This window comes from Neofelis nebulosa, chromosome 7 (assembly GCF_028018385.1).
Source record: "Neofelis nebulosa isolate mNeoNeb1 chromosome 7, mNeoNeb1.pri, whole genome shotgun sequence".
NCBI lineage: Eukaryota > Metazoa > Chordata > Mammalia > Carnivora > Felidae > Neofelis > Neofelis nebulosa.
The window spans coordinates 119,761,931-119,782,766 of record NC_080788.1 but is presented as its reverse complement, the minus strand read 5'-3'; the positions used below and the strand labels follow the sequence as shown (position 1 = coordinate 119,782,766).

The 20,836-nt window shown below is 42.8% G+C and overlaps 1 protein-coding gene across 4 annotated transcripts in view; it reads left to right on the top strand.

The window, feature by feature from the left end:
- HEATR4 (HEAT repeat containing 4) overlaps window positions 1-20,836 on the top strand; it is a 49,223-nt gene that overhangs the window by 5,019 nt on the left and 23,368 nt on the right. For all 4 annotated transcript variants that reach the window (XM_058739588.1, XM_058739584.1, XM_058739585.1 and 1 more), the window contains exons 2-9: window positions 4,132-5,082; window positions 6,257-6,444; window positions 7,459-7,599; window positions 11,707-11,910; window positions 13,158-13,301; window positions 16,692-16,871; window positions 18,523-18,683; window positions 19,330-19,434. In XM_058739588.1, coding sequence (XP_058595571.1) covers window positions 4,175-5,082; window positions 6,257-6,444; window positions 7,459-7,599; window positions 11,707-11,910; window positions 13,158-13,301; window positions 16,692-16,871; window positions 18,523-18,683; window positions 19,330-19,434 — 2,031 coding nt within the window. In that variant the 5' untranslated portion in view covers window positions 4,132-4,174. The remainder of the gene's footprint in view (window positions 1-4,131; window positions 5,083-6,256; window positions 6,445-7,458; window positions 7,600-11,706; window positions 11,911-13,157; window positions 13,302-16,691; window positions 16,872-18,522; window positions 18,684-19,329; window positions 19,435-20,836) is intronic.

Here is a 20,836-nt window from a genome sequence, read left to right as displayed (position 1 = left end):
GCTCCTCAAATGATCTTGATGCAGAAGATCCTTAACCATTAACACTGTTGTAGAAGCTGACTGTCCCTCTTGGGCCCTACCTTAAAATCTGTGGGTGGAGGGGAGAGTGTATTTTCAAAAGCTCTCAGAAATACTGTGCTAAGGTTTATTGCTTTTTAGCCTTCTTTGACAGTTTCTGCTGCTTTAATAACAAAGAAAAAGCAAGGTATTACTCCTTTTGACATGAATCATTCAGCCCACTTTAATTATTTCTGGAGAATAAAGGTACCAGACCAGGGGGTGAGGGTAGGGGAAAATTTGGAACCTCTGAGATATCACTCATTTTGAATCTGGATTCTTCTATTAGGTTTTACTTGGAGGCACGTGGCCTAGCCCTTCCAGCCCCACTCCTGCCTGTCTAGCCTGGTTCTGAGAGGCACAGAGATAATGTTGCTGTTTACCAGATTATGGGGCCTGGTCTGCAGTTATCCCAGGTTTGACTACAGGATGCCATGTATTCAATTTCTTATGCTGTCAGTATACAAAGGCACCTGGACCTGCCACCCTGTTTTGTTTTGTTTTAAAGTAGGCTCCATGCCCAACATGGGGCTCGAACTCATGGCCCTGAGATCAAGAGTCGCATGCTCTACTGGCTATGCCAGCCAGGCTCCCCCGGCTTTTGGTTCTTAAGGGGAGGTTTGTGCCTCAATGTTGGTCTAGGTAACATTTAAGTTTGGATAATATGGAGCCTCCCAACTCCATTCATAGGTTTTCTTCTTCCCTCTCTATCCACCTTCTCTTTTAATTGCCTAGGGCCCCAATAATCCTAACCTGTTCCCTAAGTGCCCAATGCACCATCTAACTGTGGGACCCCAGAGACTTGCCTTCTGGCGGCAATAGTCCATACTGTAAATCAGTTAACAGTTCCTCTTAGTTGTGTAATACTTTGAAGCTTGCAAAAAAAAAAAAACAAAACCCTTTCATACTTGCTCCTTAATTTTGAGCTTCATATCTACACCAAATTAGATATCAAACTCTATTTTCAGACTGGCAAACTGAGACAAACTAGAGATATTAAATCACTTCCCCAAGGTAACATGGCTGGGAAGTGCAGAACTTGGCCTTACACTTGTCTTCTGACCCTATGTCCGTCTAGGACAAGTCGCTTTTGACAAAACCCTTCAACATTTTGTCCTGTCCTCATTTCTCTTCAAAACACATCAGGTATTATTCCTCTTTTCACCAACCCGCCTTATTAGATGAGAATAACTATCCCTTGAGAATTTACAAAAAATGGCAATGCTAACATGGTATTCTCTCTGGGATGCTGGCACTGTAACCAAAGATTCTGTGTGTCACAGGCTAAAGAGTGTATATATATATATGTATTTTGGGACATCCAAAATCATTCCATATAGTCATCTTGGGGCAAAACTGGTCCTTATCTGTTTTTCAGGTGTTTAGGATCAAATGCCTCCTATCGTAGGAGCAAGATATTGACACACTGACGTGTTAAGAATGATAAAATGTTCTATTAGGCAATACACAAGGCACAAGAACACTAATATTGTTTTCATCTAACAATTCATCTTCAACCAGTAAGAGTAGGCACTGTTTCAGGAAAAGTGTCACTTGTGACCACCTTCTAACCTTGCCATAACTTTTTTACATTAACTTTTAAAATACTCAGTGCCCTCATGGCCATGTTGCCTTCATGGTTGTGAAGAGATGGAACAACTAAATTCAGTCTTATGTGCAGAAAATCCTGGCGGGATATCATATTAATCACGTATGACTTAATTTGAGTGACATCTAGATAACAGCAGGCTCTTAACAAAAAGAAGTACACCAATAGGTCAGATTTCATACACAGAAGAAAGTAGAAATAATCAATCAATCAATCATCATCATCAATCAAGCCCTGGGAAGCCAATGTGGCATGGAGGTGAAGTGCTCTTAAGTTGGAATCTGGCAACTAGGTTTAAAACCTGGCTCTTCTGCTTATGGCTTGTGTGACCTGAAGCAATTTACTTAACCACTCTGAGCCTCAAATTCTTCCCATTCACATTCAAGACTGTAATATCCTCCCCATGTAAAGCCCTTAGCAAATTGCAGGCACACCTCATTTTATTGTGCTTTACCTTAATGCACTTCACAGAGATTGCATTTTTTACACATTGAAGGTTTGTGGCAACCCTGTGTCTATCACTTCCATTTTTTTCAACAGCATTTGTTTACTCTGTGTTTCTGTGTCACATTTTGGTAATTCTTGCAATACTTCAGACTTTTTCATTATTATTGTATTTGTTATGGTGATCTCTGATCATGACTCACTGAAAGCACAGATGATGGTTAGCATTTTTTAATTAAGGTATGAACATTTTTTTTAAGTTTATTTATTTATTTTGAGAGAGAGAAAGAGAAAGAGAGCAAGTGGGGGAAGGGCAGAAACAGAGAGAATCCCAAGCAGGCTCTGTCAGCGCAGAGCCCGATGCGGGGCTCAAACTCATGAACCATAAGATCGTGACCTGAGCCCAAGTCGGACGCCTCGCCAGTTGAGCCACCCAGGCGCCCCTGAACGTTGTCTATTAAACATAATGCTATTGCATACTCAGTCAATTAAAATTTAACTTTTACATGCACTTGGGAAACCAAAAAATCCATTAGACCCACTTTTATTATGATATTTGCTTGACTGCAGTGGTCTGGAAAAAAACCCACAATATCTCTGAGGTACGTCTGTACTCCATTATTGTCAATTAACATTACTAGATGAAGGACTTCAGAAGGAAAATTTTTTTAATGTTTGTTTATTTATTTTTCTGGGAGGGGCAGAAAGAGAGGGAGCATCCCAAGCAGGCTCTACGCTGTCAGCGCAGAGCCTGATGTGGGGTTCAAATTCGTGAAAACTGAGATCGTGACCTGAGCCAAAATCGAGTCCAACACTTAACTGAATGAGCCACTCAGGTGCCCCCAGAAGGAAAAAATAAAAAAATAAAAAAAATTTTTTTGAAGTTTATTTACCTTGAGAGAGACAGAGACCATGCAAGTCAGGGAGGGGCAGAGAGAGAGGATGAGAGAGAATCCCAAGCAGGCTCCACACTGCCAGCATAGAGCCCAACGTGGGGCTCAAATTCACAAAACCATGAGATCATGGCCTGAGCTGAAACCAAAAGTCAGAGACGCTTAACTGACCAAGCCACTCAAGCACCCCAGAAGGAAAATTTTTAAGAAAGCAGTAAATGTAAGCTAGCTAAAACATGGAAACAGCTTGCCCCAGTAATTAAGGAGGAGGTGATTTACCTACTTGGTGAAATACCCTGTAGCTGTTAGACACTTTAACAGTGAGGACTGTGTAGTAAGATGGTAAAGTACCGGGGGATTTGGAAGGGCAGCAGAGACAGAAGACCTGATCCTTGGACAGTACAGTTAGCCGAATATTTAACAATGTGAGGTGTCACAGGATTGAGAGTTAAAATTACTGGTACAGAATCAGTGAATTGCACACCTGAAACTAACGCTGTATGTTAACTATACTGGAACTAAAAACGCAGATAAGAAACTGGTACAGAGTAGGAGTGATTTATAAATTTGTGTGGGACATGGAGGCCTGGATAAGGTCAAGAAAGTTGTGGAGCAGGTAGGAACTGACCTAGGCCTGGAAGAATGGACAGAATTTGTCAAGGATGGAGTGTGCTAACACACACAGCGGGCACAGAAGGAAGCTCCACTCTGTGGAGGGAGCGATGGGTGGAGATGAGCTAAGAGACTCAAGAGGTTACAGTCGGACAAGGTCATAAACTGGGGTCACACTCATGGAGAACCCTGAATGCCAGGCTGAGGTATCTGAACTTTATGCTATAAATAAGCCTTTTGAACATACATAAAGCAATATTTGAGGAAAAATGAAGGGCTGAGATTTGAGAACAAATGGCAGAACTGGAAGCAAGGGGCTGATACAAGGAATATTTAGAATGTTCACCATTTCTTCTTTTTTTTTTGTCCCTCTTCTAATTCACGTGGCTTCTCCCCACTTGGACCCACCCCTGCTCCCCTTATCTGTCTTCCCATTTCTTCCCTTTCTGTACTGCTATGGCCTACCAATTTCTGCTGACCTAGAGCTCTCATCAGTTCCTCCCATCTCCTCCACAGATACCTGGTCACACCTCCAAACCCTGCATCTGGACCAGGCAGTATGGAAGGAAGCCTTTGCTGGGAAAGGATGACCAGAACCCAACATGGAAAGACCTTTCTTTCCCACCATTTCCATCAGTCACTCCCCCCACGGCTGGGATGGGGCATGATCTTTACTCCTTTGAAACCAAGGAACAAGGAGGAATGTGCCTCTGTCTCCAGTGTACCTCCAGTCTACCACTTTAGCCCACATCGCTGTGTGCACCTCAAGAACCAATATCTGAAAAAGGCTGCTACAAACCTTACCTTCTCTGAGGAGGTGGTGTGGCAGCGAGGGCTTTCCAGCATCCCTTTCAGCCAGTACAACTTTGACCATCTCTATAATGCAGACCACATCATGCAGCCTACCCAGATCAGGAGGGCCCAATATGAGAAACCTATCAGCTTCAAGTTCTTGGGTTCGTCAGGTCCCTCAGCAAGGGTCACCTCCCAGGCTGTGAAGACAGAAAGCTCTGTTGAACGTAAGCAGCTGAAGGAATCAAAGCCAGCAAGTGTAGTCCAGGAAAAACCTTGCCCTCTCATCCCTCATTCCTTCAGGGATCCGGACGTGCTAGGTCTGTCACTTTCTCCAGATGTGAACCTGGAAGTGAGGGAAGCCTGGCTTCCACCTCCTGAGAAGGAGGCCAGAGCCTGGGAAGCCATCGTGCTGGAAAAGGTGAACAAGCGCACTGCCCGATGGATCCAGAGCAAGCGTCCCCTAAGGTCTCGGGTATCCCCCAACAAGTGGCAGAGCTTTCTGCACCAGCAGTACGACTGGAGCCACATCCGGGATGAGCTTACTTCCACCAGTGACCTGGAGCTCTTGAAACAGCTGGAAGAAGAAGAAACAGCAGAATTTGAGAATCAAAGTGTTACCCTGCCAATCCAGGAGAAAAAGAAGCCAGAGCTGCTGCTTCCTGTTTACTATAGGTAGACTGGCTGAGGCCTCTGGCACACCTTTGAGAATGCTTGGCTCCCCTTCCAGGACTCCTGCGTTAGTTCACATTCCTTATTTCAGAATGTGCTGTCCCATCAACCTCTTGGAGTTCTCCACTGCCAACTTACTCTCTAAGATCTCCTTCAAGTAAGGTTTCACAGCCTAGGCACTACTGACATCCTGGACTGGATAATCCTGTTGTGGGGGTCTGCCTTATACCTTGTAAGATGTTTAGTAACACCCCACCGGATGCCAGTAACACTCTGTAGTTGTGACAACCAGAGAGGTCTCCAGTCATTGACACATGTCCCCTTAAGGGACAAAGTCACCCCCAGTTGAGAACCACTGCTTGTAAAGGGATTGGTTTTGGGCCTTTCCTAACAGACTGAGCGATTCTGCTGATCCAGTTACTATCCAGGTGCTCCCAGAAATGTATCCATGGGGAAAATAAGGTTTGGTCCTGCCTCGCTTTGAATTAAGGAGTCAATGTGTCAGTGCCTCAAAAACGAACTGGCAGCAGGACAGAGAACTAAACAATTTGAGGGAAGATTACTGCATATTTCTGGTTGCTTCCTTCTCATTTATAGCTAGATGGAAGACTGGAGCTAGTCTAATGTCCCTGATTCCCAAAAGCGAACTAAAAGTAAGTGGGAATCCATTAATCTGTCCATTTATTAGATAAATATAAACTGCATTCCCACTACTTGCCAGGTATTCTGCAAAGTGCTGGGAATACAATGTAAACGAGAGATATGGAACCTTTAAGGAGCTTATATGTTCACGGGGTGGACAGGCATGAAATAAGCACATACATAATGAAGTGAAATAATATAGAATTGGTTCCCTTCCCCACGTCAGTGCAATCTCTAAGGGCACCAATGTTGTTGTTGTTGTTTTTTTTTTTTTTAAGAAGGGTAATGCTGGGAGCATGGCCACTCTGTCATACTGTCCAGTGGCTACAGGAGTGGCTCTATTAGAGGAAGAGGAAGTTGGCTGCTGATAAGTACCTTCATAGGGCATCTTGGGAGCAAAGTGAATAGTTAAACGTAGGTGTTTTCCAGATGCTCGTGTGTATGAGGTGAGCTTAAAGAGGAGCTGTGGGTCTGATGGAAAGCAGGAGGTCCATCTCCCACCTTTCCCTTCTCTCCCTCTCTCCCTCCTGCTAAGATTGCCCAATTACTTGCCTCAAGTGCAGACAGGTGAACCTATGCCTGGCAACAATAAGACTGCTGAGGGTATCAAAGGAAAGAACATCTGCCAGCCCCCGAACCAGAGGTACTTTCGACAGGTGAATCCTCGAGCTGGAAAGTTTGCTTACTCCACAGACAACACCTTTGAACAGGAAATATACTTTGGTAATAGAGCTGGGGTGCCGTGCTGGGGGCTGGGTGGACATGGAGCAGGGAGGTGGAAAGTAGCCAGGGGATGAAACAGTCATGAGTGTGGACAAGAGGCTCTGGATGACCAAGGTGTTCATGGCAACATCCCCTAGTTACCAGCACAGGTTTTTTTTTTTTTTTGGGGGGGGGGGAAGAGGGGCAGGCAGGTATCTGGTGCAGGCGAAACTGTTTTCCCTCTTCCCCTTTCTCTATCCCTTTCTGTTACTAAGGAGGCTGTGGAGGGTGGGGTCATAAAGTAAACAGATTTGGCTCTGAGAACAACTACCTCTTGTCTTCTTTCTTTCCCTTTGAGATAATCCCCCATTGAGGTGCTATGTTAGAAAAAAATCGTGGGATTTGGAGTCTAGTGGAGCCTGGCTTAGCACCTTTCCACTAACCTTCAGTAAGTTATGTAATCCCTCTGAGCCTTATGGACCTTATTTGTAAAATGATATTAAAAAAATGCACCTCAAGTAAAGAACAGACAAGAAAGCATCTATAATGCTTCTTGGCTCATGCTCAATAAATGTCCACTACCTTCCCCTTCCATCTTGCTATCCTTTAGATGCTTGGGCTTCCAAGATACACGGTCTAGGTCTGTATGTTCCAAGCTGTTTATTCTTCCTTGTCCCCATCTTCTTCTTAAACTGTCAACTGAAAGTCTTCCTAAAGCATTTAACAGAATTATTCAGATGAAGGTATTTATGAATGGTAGGAAATGAATTAAATCTCCCTTTATTAGTACTTAACTTTTAATAGGGGACAATGCCTGTAAGTTAGACAGGTTCTGGTTTGGTTTCAAGCCTCCATGAAGCCACCAGCTCATATTTCCAAGCAACAATCACCTTCAAGGGATGCCCCCACATCATGGTAGTCGTAAGTCCTAAGAGCTTAGAGTAAAGCAAAAGGAAATTGGGTCTGATCCTGGTGACTGAAAACCCAGCAAGACAGGAAGGAGGGTGGTACTAAGGACTCCTTATTTGTTCACAGATAAAGTCCAGGTCATCCACCAGATTGGTGCAAAGAGAGACCATATTTTCCTGGAAAACTTCAATAGGTACAAGAAGCAGCTCTCCAAAGTTTTCCCTGAAACCCCAGAAAGGTGGACTTCCCAGCCAGTTCCTGAAGCACGTAAGCGGGAAGTGGATAATAGGGGTGATGAGGGAAGTGTGGCTACTTCTTTAAGGACCCTGTTTTATAGGCTGGGCATCACCAGCATGTAGCGGAGTCGCTTCCTGCCAACTAAAAATCATCTCATAAAATTATAAAACACTAACTGTAACTAGGAAGAACCTTTGTGGAACATCCATTCAGTTGAAATCAGGTCAAATTTAGATGTAACCAAGAGATTTAGGGCTGGTAATTACCAATGAGGCAGGTCCCATTTTCTTCCTTTACTTCCAGGAGAAGTACATTGAACCCTTGATCCAGCACTGTCCTGTCCCTTTGGGCTGGCTCTACCGTCCCATTCCATTCTCAGACCCATACCTGCCTCAGGTACTAGGATCATCCTCTGTTCTAAATTTGTTTTATATCATTCTTGGGGTGCCTGGCTGGCTCAGTTGGTAGAGCATGAGAGAGGAGAATCTTTTTCAAAAATTTTTTCTTGTTTTTGCTACAGGTTTCTTACAGCTTTTTTTTTTTTTTTAAGTTTATTTATTTTGAGAGAGAGAGAGAGAGAGAGAGAGAATCACAAGCAGGCTCCTCACTATCAGCACAGAGCCCGACTTAGGGGCTCAAACCCACAAATCGTGAGATCATGATCTGAGCTGAAATCAAGAGTCAGACACTTAACCAACTGAACCACCCATGCATCCCAAGAGAGAATATTAAGCAGGCACCATGCTCAGCACAGAGCCCAATGCCGGGGGTGGGGAGGGGGGGTCAATTCCATGACCCTGGGGTCATAACTTGAGCTGGAATCAAGAGTGAGACACTCAACCAAGCCACCAGGAACCCAGAGCATGCAATTCTTGATCTCTGGGTTGTTAGAGTCCCACGTTGGGTGTAGAGATTACTTAAAAAAATCTTCAAAAAGAGAGTATCATTCTTGATTCTGAGAGAGAGAGGGAAGAGAGATGGCTAGGAAATGAGCTTATGAAACAAAAAGTGCCCATCCTCCAAGGGACTATGCTTCCATGTCCCATGACCCTTCTCTTTGCAGTGTCACTGCTCCAATGGGCCTCCTGGCGAACAGAAACTAATGGTAGCGGTGGAGAAAGCACCCCAACAAAGCTTTTGATTGGGTCTATGCAAATCACCTTCTGGGGCTTCACTAGCTTCATTAGAGCTACTAATTGTCCCTACAGCAAGGCACTTTTGTAATACTGATTTTTGTGATATTTATTGATACTTAGGGGACTTTGTGAATGCATTTTGTAAACCATTAAGTGCTATACAAACTCAAGGATTTATTATTAGTATACTACCTTCCCAGAAGCCAACTGGATTGTTTATGTCCTCCCCTCTGAAAAGAGGCGAATCCACAGAGACAGAAAGTTGATCAGGTTGCTGGGGGAAGCGAGGAATAGGCACAGGGTTTCTTTTTGGGGGGATAAAAATATCCTAAAATTAGATGTTGTGATAGTTGTACAACTCTGTGAATATATTAAAAACCACTGAAATGTATACATTTAATTTTTTTTAAATATATATATATATATATATATATATATATATTTTTTTTTTTTTTTTTTTTTTTTTTTTTAATTTTTGAGACAGAGAGAGACAGAGCATGAGCAGGGGAGGGGCAGACAGAGGGGGAGACACAGAATCTGAAGCAGGCTCCAGGCTCTGAGCTGTCAGCACAGAGCCCGATGCAGGGCTTGAACTCACAGGGTGTGAGATCATGACCTGAGCTGAAGTCAGATGCTTAACCGACTGAGCCACCCAGGCACCCCTGAAATGTATACATTTTAAAAGGATGAATTTTATAGTATGGGAATTCTACCACAAAGATGTTATTAAAAAAAGAAACCCCCCTGCTGCATTCAGATGCCTCACCACCTGCCTCACAGGCATTTTTTCCCTAGTGTGCTAGATGCCTAATCTCTTCTTCCCTCGAACACAGAATATTTAATGAACAGAAGCTGTGGAATCTTTCCAAAACTTCTTTTTTTAAATAGTGTTTGAAATTGGGGGCACCTGGCTGGCTCCATTGGTAGAGCCTGCAACTCTTGATCTCAGGGTCGTGAGTTTCAAGCCCCACGTTGGGTGTGGAGCCTACTTTAAGTAAATAGTATTTGAAATTGTTCTGGGAGAAGGCAAGTCAGAATAGTAATATACATACACCTTCTTATAACTATTTTACTCCTTATCTCAGGAAATACTAGGTATGAGAGAACCTGAAAAAAAAAAAAAAGGAAAATTCCTGGAGTTAGATGTGGGTAGATTATTTTACTCTCCATTTTGATTGAATTGAAAAACTTAGATAATTTCTTTAAAATGACAAAAATTCTCAAGATACAAAGTGTACTTACTGCTATATAGCCTTAATTTCCCCCAAATCATGATATAAAACTCTAGTGTGCCCACAAGATCACTACAGTTCTTATATATTAAGCATAGGTCTTATGGTACAAAGTCAAAGGCACCATTTGTTTCTGCTAAAAAGCATACTGTGCCTTTTATACCACAGAAAGCCACAAGGTTGTTTCTTCATGTGCTCCCTTCAGAGGACTTTTTTTTTTTTTTTACATTTATTTATTTTGAGAGAGAGAGAGGAGTGAGCGAGCATGGGGGAGGGGCAGAGAGAAGAGAGAGAAAATCCCAAGCAGGCTCTGCACCATTAGTGAAGAGCCCAATGCAGGGCTCCATCCCACGAACTACAAGATCACAACCTGCACCAAAATCAAGAGTCAGACACCCAACCAACTGAACCACCCAGGCGTCCCATCTTCAGAGGACTTTTGACATAGAACGTGGCTAATGGGTGTGTTTTAACCTGCCTAGAATTTAAAGGACCAGAAGTAGAATTAGTGTTGGCAGTTGTGCATGTTTATTCCCATGGAGGTTAAATACCAGAGATTCAAGACTTTCTCACCACATCTTTTTTAACTCCCTGAGCAGGGGGACAGAGGAGGAAAGGAACTAATCCAGCCATGTCTCACTTTCTTGGGAGGGATTTCAAGCAGGCTGAGAGGAAAGAAATGGTGGAGTGTCACGTGGCAAAGTATCAACTCCCTGGGAGCTGACCTGTCTGGATGTGGTTCTAACACTCTGGCTGCACACCCTATACTGAAAGGAAGCCAGCCCTCAACAGGGTGACTGAGCTCCTCCAGTATGACCAACCTGCGGCAGAACCATTCGGAGGGCATGCTCTGTATGGGCATCTGAACTAAACTGCCCTCGAGTCTCACAAGACTCTTTACATTAGAAGAAAGAAATGGTACTGCCTTCCTTGCTCAAAGGGAAGAATGGATTCAGAACAAATCTAAATGTGTTAGAATGAAATCTTGGAAGAAACACAAACCATTGGTAGTGACAGATTAGAGCATGAGACTGATAAGTGATGCAGCAGATAATGAATTTGGTAATCTGGAAAAGTTTTTATCTGTTTTGCCTTCTCCACACAACTGCTCTTCTTAGGAAGAGGCTTTCTGAATTTGACACCAGGGAGATCACCAAGTCTAGAAAATCTAACCAAATTTATATAATATGCTCTTCTGTCCTCAAATTTCCAGCTGTTATTGGTCAGAATGAGGAAAAACTCAGAGATACTAAAACCTTTCAAACTTAGCAGCTTGTAGCAATGTTCCTTCTCCCAAATTAAAAACATTAAAAAGAAACATAAAACCAGCACCTGGCTGGTTCCAGCGAAGAACATGCGACTCTTGATCTCAGTGTCATGAGTTCGAGTTCCATGTTGGTTGTAGAGATTACTAAAATAAACTTAAAAAAAAAAAAAAGAAAACCTCATAAACTAGGAATGAACAATTACACTCTACCTAAACTGCAATATATCAGATACTGGATTTTATGATAAAATCTTATTACATATAAACATATTTATGTTCCTAAAGATTAAACTTATAAAAAGGTTTGCACAGATCTCAATCCCCCCCTACCCCACCCCCTCCATCAGCATGGCTTTATCATGTCTGCCATCAGGACTTTTCCTAACTCTCTATAATCATGGGAAAGTCTGCTCTCAAGAGTTTTGTTTCGCCTTAATGCTAGCTGGGAACACAGGGTCTAGGGCACTGGGGTAAGACTATCTCACATTGCCCTAATGAACAGCCTGCAGGCCTGTGCAAGGAGTCCCGCGCTGGATTGCTCTGCCCACCCCAGTCAAGGATCTGCTGCTCCAGGTGGATGAGGAGGATGTGCCCATTAAGACCAGGAGGCTGAAGAAGCAGGAAAAATCCCAGGAGAAGGCTATGACTTGGGAACTGGTGGTGCTGCAGCGGATGCTGCAGGAATGGAAGACTGCCTGGGCTCTGAGTAAGTGAAGGGGTGGGGGTGGGTCCAGAGATAGCAGTATATATTTTAGGGAGGAAGTTCTTACCTTGGACTAGTTTCTCAATCTCTCAAAATCCATTCCTTGCGAAACATACAAATCTGGTTGCCTCCTCAAGTTTACAATAGAGAAGAGCCTTTTACACAATCATAGTTGACGTATAGGCTCTTTGCATTGGCAGGTTTGACTTCAGAAATTTGTGTATACTCACTATCACCACATCGAGGACTCTTTGCAGACAGGGCCTGTCTCATGACCTCTGAAATTTCATGCTCAATAAATGATGCAAGAAGGGAATGACGAAATATGCTGCCCAAGCAATGGAAATGTAGTAATCAAAAGAAACTGTAGTTGGCTGTGGTATAAATAACCCTATTCTAAAATGTGTATGTGAGGCTGGGATTCTCATATATCCATTCTGCCTTTGGAGATATGGGCGTAGAAGGCTGAGTGCCTAAGGGCAGAGTAAAGGCCTAGCAAGGACTGTGTAAAGCTATAAGACCTGAGGACTAAAAAAAAAAAAAAAAAGACCTGAGGACTCAGGGCTGCTGGCCTGCAAAACGCGAGACTAGTTTAATTAGCGTGGGACAAAAACAGGCAATCCATCACATATACTAGATTAGATAAACAAAAAAGGGTTGAAAGAGATTGAGAAAAACCTACTTGATGCTTGCAGAGAAGTTAGCAATAAAGTGAGGAAGACCCTGAAAGCCAGATAGAAGAGCCCTCAAAGGCAGGGAAACATAATAACCATTAACAGTTGAGCCCTTGTCAGGCATATTGCTAAATACTTTGTCCAGTTAACTCATTTAATACTCAAAGTAGCTCAATATGGTAGGTTCTAGTATCATTCCCATTTTACAAATGAGAAATATTAAGCTCAGAGAGGTTAAGTAACTCATCCAAGGTTACACAGCTAATAACTGTGATTCCAAACTGGGTATGTTTGACAACAAAGTACCCTTAATCACCATGTTTTATCACCCCTATTTTCCATATGGTAACAATGAAGAGCTATTTAAACAGAGATAGAATATAAAATGGGATGGGGGGGTGAAGTTGTGTTTGGGAACTGCCCCAGAGGGCCCATGGATTATCAGAGAAGTAACTTCCCAAAGAACCCTGGAGCCCTTTATTTGTCTGAGCTAATGTTTTGCTTGAATTGTCCTAGGAGAAAGCAGACTAACTCTAACCTGATGGTTTTCTTCTCATTTCCCTCCCTGTGGCATAGTTACTGAGTGGCACCATGAGACAGTAGAGGGCCTGCTACGGGGCTTGGGGGACATGCATGATGACATTCGGATCCGAGCCATCATCACATGTGCTACAGCTGCTTTAGAAAGGCCCCGGATTGCCACCAGCCAAGGGGACTCAGGTCAGAGCCAGAATTGAACTGTTTGAGAATATAAGCAACTCAACACAGCCACAATGTTAACTGGTGCAGACCTTCAACCTTATCTGAGATCATTTTACAAATGTGGAAACCAAGGCCCAGACACTGGCCTGAATACACACAGCTTATCATCAACGGAGATGAAATTAAAATTCCCGACTTATGGTCCAGTGCTTTTTACATCACATTTCATTACCTTTTATTTACTCAGCAGTTTCATGGAAGTCCACATTGTTCCACCTTGAGAGATCCCATTTGTAATAGCCAAAAATTATATATATATGTGTGTGTATACATTGTAGTCATCAAAAGAAACTGTAGTTGGCAGTGGTATAATATACATACATATATGTATGTGTGTATACACACACACACACACACACACACACACACACACAATTCACTTTCCCCTCCTGACTCTATTTTAGCACTTCTTTTGACAGCACATCTGAAATCCAAACTGAACTAATCGCCATAGACCCCTCCCCACTTTCCAGATCTCAATCAGCAGCCCTACAATACATCTATTTGCTGAGTCAGGGCCCTGGGAGTCCTGGACAAATCCTTATTCTTCCCATAACCAATAGATTCTACTCATTCTGCTTCCCTTTTTGTATATTCATCAGTCAACAGATGAATATAAAAAGAGGGAATTCTCTTCCCCCGACTCACTTCCCAGTCCTAGTCCCACCCCATGGCACTCCCGAGTCACCAATGTTAGTTCGGCATTTCACATCTTTCTTTGTGCTTTTCCAAATATATGCCAACATGCATGTAGGCTTTTCTACTTATTATAAAAATGAGTGAATTTTATCAGCCATTTCCTAGTTTTTTCTCCTTTAATTTGTGCACACGATGAATTCTCTTGTTAGACTATAACAGATCATGATATATTATTCTTTTATTACTCCACTGGGTTTGATTTGTTAATATTTTATTTATTTGTTTGCTTGTTTATTTAGAGAAGAGAGAGCACAAGCAGGGGAGGGTCAGAGAAAGGAGAGAGAGAGAATCCCAAGCAGGCTCTGCATGGTCAGCGTGGAGCCTGACTCAGGGCTTGATCCCACAAACCATGAGATCACCCGAACTGAAATCAAGAGTCGATCAACACTTTACTGACTGAGCCACCTAGGTGTCCTGATTTGTTAATATTTTAAAATGTTTTATTACATTTGGTAGTTTACTTCTGTTAAGTTTTAGTTTTTGCTAGCTTTATAAAATGAACTAAGGACACAGCCATTTTTTCCAATGGTCTTAATCTTTTGGGAAAGCAATGTCAATAGCTTTTTTCCTTAGTAGTAATAAGCACTGAAAAAGGAACATTTCCCATCCACAACAGCCAGAACTGTAATCTGCTGAAGCGCCAGTTTAACAAGACAGAAGGACCCAAATGATAAAGTGCTATTGAAAGGACATAAAACCAACTGACTTATTTCTCAAATGCCCTCACATTTTATGTGAAGCCTGGACTGGCACTTTTTCCTCTTTGCTGCTGGTAGCATCCTAATATTATTCTGTCCTAATATTTATTAGTCTATCATAATAGTCTGTTTGCTTTTTTGCCTTTCCTACCAGACAAGGAACTCCTTAATGGCAGGAACTAATTTTATTTCTACGAAGTTGTTAGGTTTTTTAAAGTTTCATTTCACTTACTTTCTATCTACCAAGTTCCAGATAAAGGGCATTTCTGCTACCGGTTTTTAAATCTGCTGGAAAACTCATTTCTCTTTACCTGATTAACTTCTATACTTGTCCTTCAATTTTCAGCTATCAACTCTTCTGAAGAGTCTTCCCTGCCCCATTACCCAGACTTGGTTCATTCTCCCCACTACATGCTTCCACACATACACTTTTTTTTAAAAAAGCTCTATGCCCCATGTGGGCTTGAACTCACGACCCCAAGATCAAGAGTTGCATGTGCCCCACATATACATTTTTTATTGTATACTTATTTCCTTGGGTATTAAATGGATGATGTATTTTCAGTGCCTGGCACAGATAAAACCTTCAGTAGGCAGCAACTGATTATTATAATCTTATCCCCAGATCTTCCACATACATACAAAGAACACTTTTGTCTGCTCCGAATTATGCCTTCCATTTGATCCCTTTCACATGTTGGTGTCTAGATAGATTTGTTTTGTCTTGTTTCTTCCCCATACATTCTCAAAGAAAATTCTTACTCATTATTTCTTGAAATACTCGTTTGACTTCTACTTCTACATATTCCCCTAAAATACATGTTTCCATCTAGCCTATTCTTAACAAATGGCAGAGTAGCCCACAGCAGTAATAAAACTGGACAGATAAGAAATCTTAAAATTCCTCGTCACAGGTCCAGCTGTTTCTTCTTGGGAAGTCAGCCTATCTGAATTTCAAATTTCTTATCTCTAAAATGAGGATAACTGTGGATGAAAGGTTAACAGGCCCCTTCCCCTTCTACTTGAGAATTTGAACTTTAGTTAAAATGCCTACCTGTTGCCCAGATAACCTGATCAGGATAGGAACTATCTTTATAGGCAACATTGTTTATGATAAAAATAAACTCTGATAAATCACATTTGGACTGGAAAAAACTGTAAGTGAAATATAAATACTTTAAAGGGGCACCATCCTTTGGGCTTCCATGAATGCTGTCACTTAATAACAGGCATACCCTTTGTGGACCCTGGAATTATATCTATGGAGTTGTTCTAAGACATACTAACTCCTGTGGAACATAGCACTTGTCCCCAGAAGGATGTATGGAATGCTGTACAAACTGCATCATGAATTCTGGCCAAAAGGAATGCCTGCTGCTACCCTGTTGGCAAACTGTGCTCCTATCTTACATTCTTCTGAAGACTGGTGCTTTGTGTGGCCTATGAGTCTTGTGAGTCTGTTTAAACCTAAAAAGACTCCTGAAATAACTCACATTTCAGGTGGGCTCTACAGTTAATACCTGCCTTGCCTACGTCAACGAGGGCTAGAAGGTTGAATGGGATAACATGAAAACACTGTAATTGGCAAAGCACTACCTAAATATAATTGCTATTATTATTATAAATACAAAAAATATACGTGGTAAATAGGTTGATTTTCATCACTAAAACTAATGGTGAAGGTCACCATTGTCTGGCTACAAACCTTCTGCAGCTTGAATCCAGCTCTTTAGAGGCCAGATGATAAAGGATTGGGAACTGGCATACCCAGCACAGAAGTGAGCCATAAAAGCCTGCCCATTGCAGGGGCTCAGCTAAACTCTTATTAAGTAGCAGTAAGCATCTGCAACTGAGACTGAGGCCGACCACTGTGTGGCTATGGGAAGGAAGCTGTGTTTCAGGGAAAATCAACGTGGCTAGCACTTCTTACCTGGGTCTCTCTTGAACATAGACAAAGAGACCGTGAAGGCCCCATCTATCAAGGACTTGCCAGAGGTTCTACAGCCTGCCCTGGAAGCTGCTCTTTGTGATAAAAATGCCAATGTGCGGATGGCAGCAGCAGTATGCCAATATGCCATACAGTCACACAATCCCCTTGCCCGGGACATCATGCAGACTGCCCTTTTAAAGGGTGAGTAACTCCTTGTCACTTCTGACCTGGGTATATGGGGTAAAGACAGGACATCTCACCATCAGCTTTTCCTGATCCTTTCTTCTCCAATATCATGCTTTGTGATGTCTACTGTATTAGAGGGTTTGGGTTTATGTTTATGAACATCCAGAGATAGCTATTCTTAGGGTACTTTTCCAAAATAGGTACATTGCCACCTAGTGGTACCTAAATATTTCATGGATGCATTTGCCTAGAAACCATGTCCCCTTTCAAATTTACTTTTTAAAGAAGTTTGTGTTTAGGGGCACCTGGGTGGCTCAGTCAGTTAAGCATCTGACTCTTGATTTTGGTTCAGGTCACAATCCTAGGGTTGTGGGATCAAGCCCTGCGTTGGGCTCTTTGCTGACAGCGTGGAGCCTGCTTGGGACTCTCTCTCTCTCTCTCTCTCTCTCCCTGCTTGGGACTCTCTTTCTCTCTCTCTCTCTCTCTCTCTCTCTCTCAATCCCCTCCTACCCCCCCGCCCCCGGTCCCCCCTTCACACTCTGTCAAAATAAATAAACTTAAAAAAAAAAAAAAAAAGGAAAAAGGTTTGTGTTTGTGTGTTTATGTATGTATGTATATAATCTCTACACCTAGCATAGAGCTCAAACTCAGGACTCCGAGATCAAGAGTCACATGCTCTTTGGACTGAGCCAGTCGGGAGCCTCACCACAGATTTCCTTTATTTATTTTTTAAATTTGTTTCATGTTTATTTATTTTTTGAGACAGCACGAGCAGGAGAAGGGCAGAGAGAGAGGGAAACATAGACTCCAAAGCAGGCTCCAGGCTCTGAGCTGTCAGCACAGAGCCCGACGTGGGGCTTGAACTCACAAACTGCAAGATCATGACCTGAGCCGAAGTCAAATGCTTAACCAACTGAGCCACTCAGGTGCCCCACCACGGATTTAACTTTTTTTTTTTTAATGTTTATTCTGGAGAGAGAGAGAGTGAGAGAGCGAGAGAGACAGGGAAACACAGAATCTGAAGCAGGCTCCAGGTTCTGAGCTGTCAGCACAGAGCCCGATGTGGGGCTCAAACCCAACTGTGAGATGATGACCTGAGCCAAAGTCAGTCACTTAACTGACTGAGCCACCCAGACGCCCCCACAGATTTACTTTTAATTGAAAAGATGTAAATACTAAAGAATACTTTCTAAAAATTAAAAGAAAAAAAAAGTTGTCAGGTGATTTGCCCAAGGGGGCTGACCCCTCTCTGAAAAAGTGCGTTTCTTCCTTTCCTGGGGGCCTGAGCAGACAAGGACAACTGGCTGACTGGTTTGGCCTTCTGCATATAGACCTTCAAAACCTAATTCATCGTCTTAAGAAAGCCTCCACTCTAGCCTTCCCAATCTCTAGGGGAATGAATAATTGTATCTCTTACCCAGGTCATAAGAGCCTTGTTGCTGTTACCCAATAAAAGCCTTTTAGGATTTGACTTTTCAGGTTAAGATTTTCAGTCTATATTGAAAACCTTGATGTGATCCATTTAAATATAGGCGTTGACTTCTATACAGGGAGGGGCACAAGGAAGTGAGATACCAAGCAGGCAACAGCCTTGAGTACCAATGCTGAAGGCTGACTGTTCACTCTGTGGGAGAGCAGATCACCATTTTTTTACCCCACCTGACAGGTAACAGCGTGGACAGCTGGGCTGCAGCTCAGTGCCTGGCTCTGGAAGGTGCTGCCACATACCCCGTGATTAAGAGGATCCTCCAGCAGCTGTTTAACAAGAAGAATGAGGACACTGAGCATCAGTCTTATATGCTCCTGAGCCATCTCAGTGGGGAGACAGTATGTGTCCATTACAGGGTCAAAGAAAGAAACCAAGTTGTGGGGAACAATTGAGTCTTTGAGGTCAGCACGTGTAAGGAATCGAAAATGCAGGTGGTTGAATAAGACGATCTCACACATAAAGCTGGAAAAAGTGTGTGGGTGAACTGGGGTATGCAAGTGTGTATACAAGGAATAGGGACACCTGCAACCTGAGAGAAAGGTGAGAAAAGTAGGTTGCAGATGGTTTCTGTGTTTGCAAGAAGAGTTGTGATATGTAGGATTTGCTTCTGCTACAAGTTTAGAATTGAAAACTGCACAGGCCCACAAGTGTGTTTACTTTCAGTAGAGATGTGAAACTCACAAAGACTGAGGCATATACAAATCACTTTAAGAGTAAAGATAGTTAAAGAGAAGGCCCCAGGAGTCTCTGTTCAAGTTACTAAATCTCTATTTTGTTCTCAGATTTATGATTCCAGAAGTCAGGGGGCTCAGATAGAAAAGTACCCTGTATCTTATAAACTACTCTTTCCTTTTTGGAGGGATGGGCATCTCATGTAATTGTGACATTAATTATGCTGAATGCCATGTTAGGATAGAACTTCTTCAAGGCTCCAGCATTTCTCAAAGTTATCATAAGTATCCACATAAGTCTTCCATTCCTCAGACCCTGATACACACCATGCTTGCTGTGGAGCTGAACAGCCACCAGTGGAAGGACCGGATTGTGGCCTGCCAGGCTCTTGGGCGGATCAGTGGAAATGTCAGTTTGGTAAGTCTGCTGTGTTTCCAGGACAGAAAGTCTAATCAAAAGGAGGATGGGAGCCCTTCCATGTTTTGCTGCTTAGTATCCCATTCTTACCAAGCAGGTCTTTGTCTTCACACTGCTACCTTAGTCCTTAACCCAGGATTATCTTCATATGCCACCATGTTTGACTCAAGCCACCTGCTCCTTAGCATGGTAGCAAACCACAAACTGTAATCTACCCACAAATAAGCAAAAAAACAAAAAACAACCTAGGAGAATTTAGAAACTTTTATAGTACTTTTACATTGCCTTAACATTAATCTACCATTAAGTATCAGTCAGTGACACCTCCCTCCCCCCCCCCCCCCCCAACTGGTCCTTCAGCAAATCGTTTGAGAAGTATGGACTTAAACTACCCAACAACCCAACCATACTAGTGTCTATGTTGGCTCTGAGTGTTCAGCATGTAAAGAAGGTATAAAACATAGTCACTACTGTGGCGCCTGGGTGGCTCAGTCAGTTAAGCGTCTGACTTTTGGTTTCCGTTCAGGTCATGATCTCACAGTTCGTGGGTTCGAGCCCTGCATCAGGCTCTGTACTAGCCGTGTGGAGCCTGCTTGGGATGCTCACTCTCTCTCTCTGTCCCTCCTCACTTGCTTTCTCTCTTAAAATAAGACTAAACACACAAATGATTCAAGAACAAGTGATAAATGTAAGATACGCTCTTAAAATTTTTCAGAGAGACATTATTGTAGGCTGAATCTATCAGTTTAAGTTCTGGGAAGGAGTGTGGGACAGATGGACTAGACTTGGACAGAACTGAAGAGGGACTTCCAGGCAAGGTAAACCCTGACCATCATTTGGGCTTTCACTTGACCTGCTTCTTGCCATTATTTTTGAAAACATCTTCAGCTATCCAAATGGGGATATCCCCTTCTTCCTGTGTGGCACTGTATCTTTTCCTTATAACACTGAGCACTTCCAAAATGGCCCAGAACACTGCCATACCCATGAGAAGTGAACACCTTCCACCCTCGGACCCTCGCATGTTGAGTGGAAAGCCCAAAACCTGGTAGAATTCAGTAAAATCACCTGAAAATGTTTTAGTCTGGGTTAATTCTGCCCCAGCTGCCATGTACCCTTCCTCTAAAGTGCTGACCAGCATCACAGGCATGACCTGGGCTTGTTAGAAGGGCAAAATGTCACTTCAGGCTAACTCAGTCAGAATCTCCATTTTAAATCTGACTCATTTGCACATTCACCTCCTTAGAACTTGGCACTCAAGATTGCCAACTAAAAGTAAAAAAGGCATGCAGAGCAGGCAGGGGACTGACCAGATAAAAATGAGCGCTTCACCTCAGATTGCTGGAATGAAGAAAGGCACTATGTGTATTGGTCCTTCACTCATTCAGTAAGCAAGCAGTTT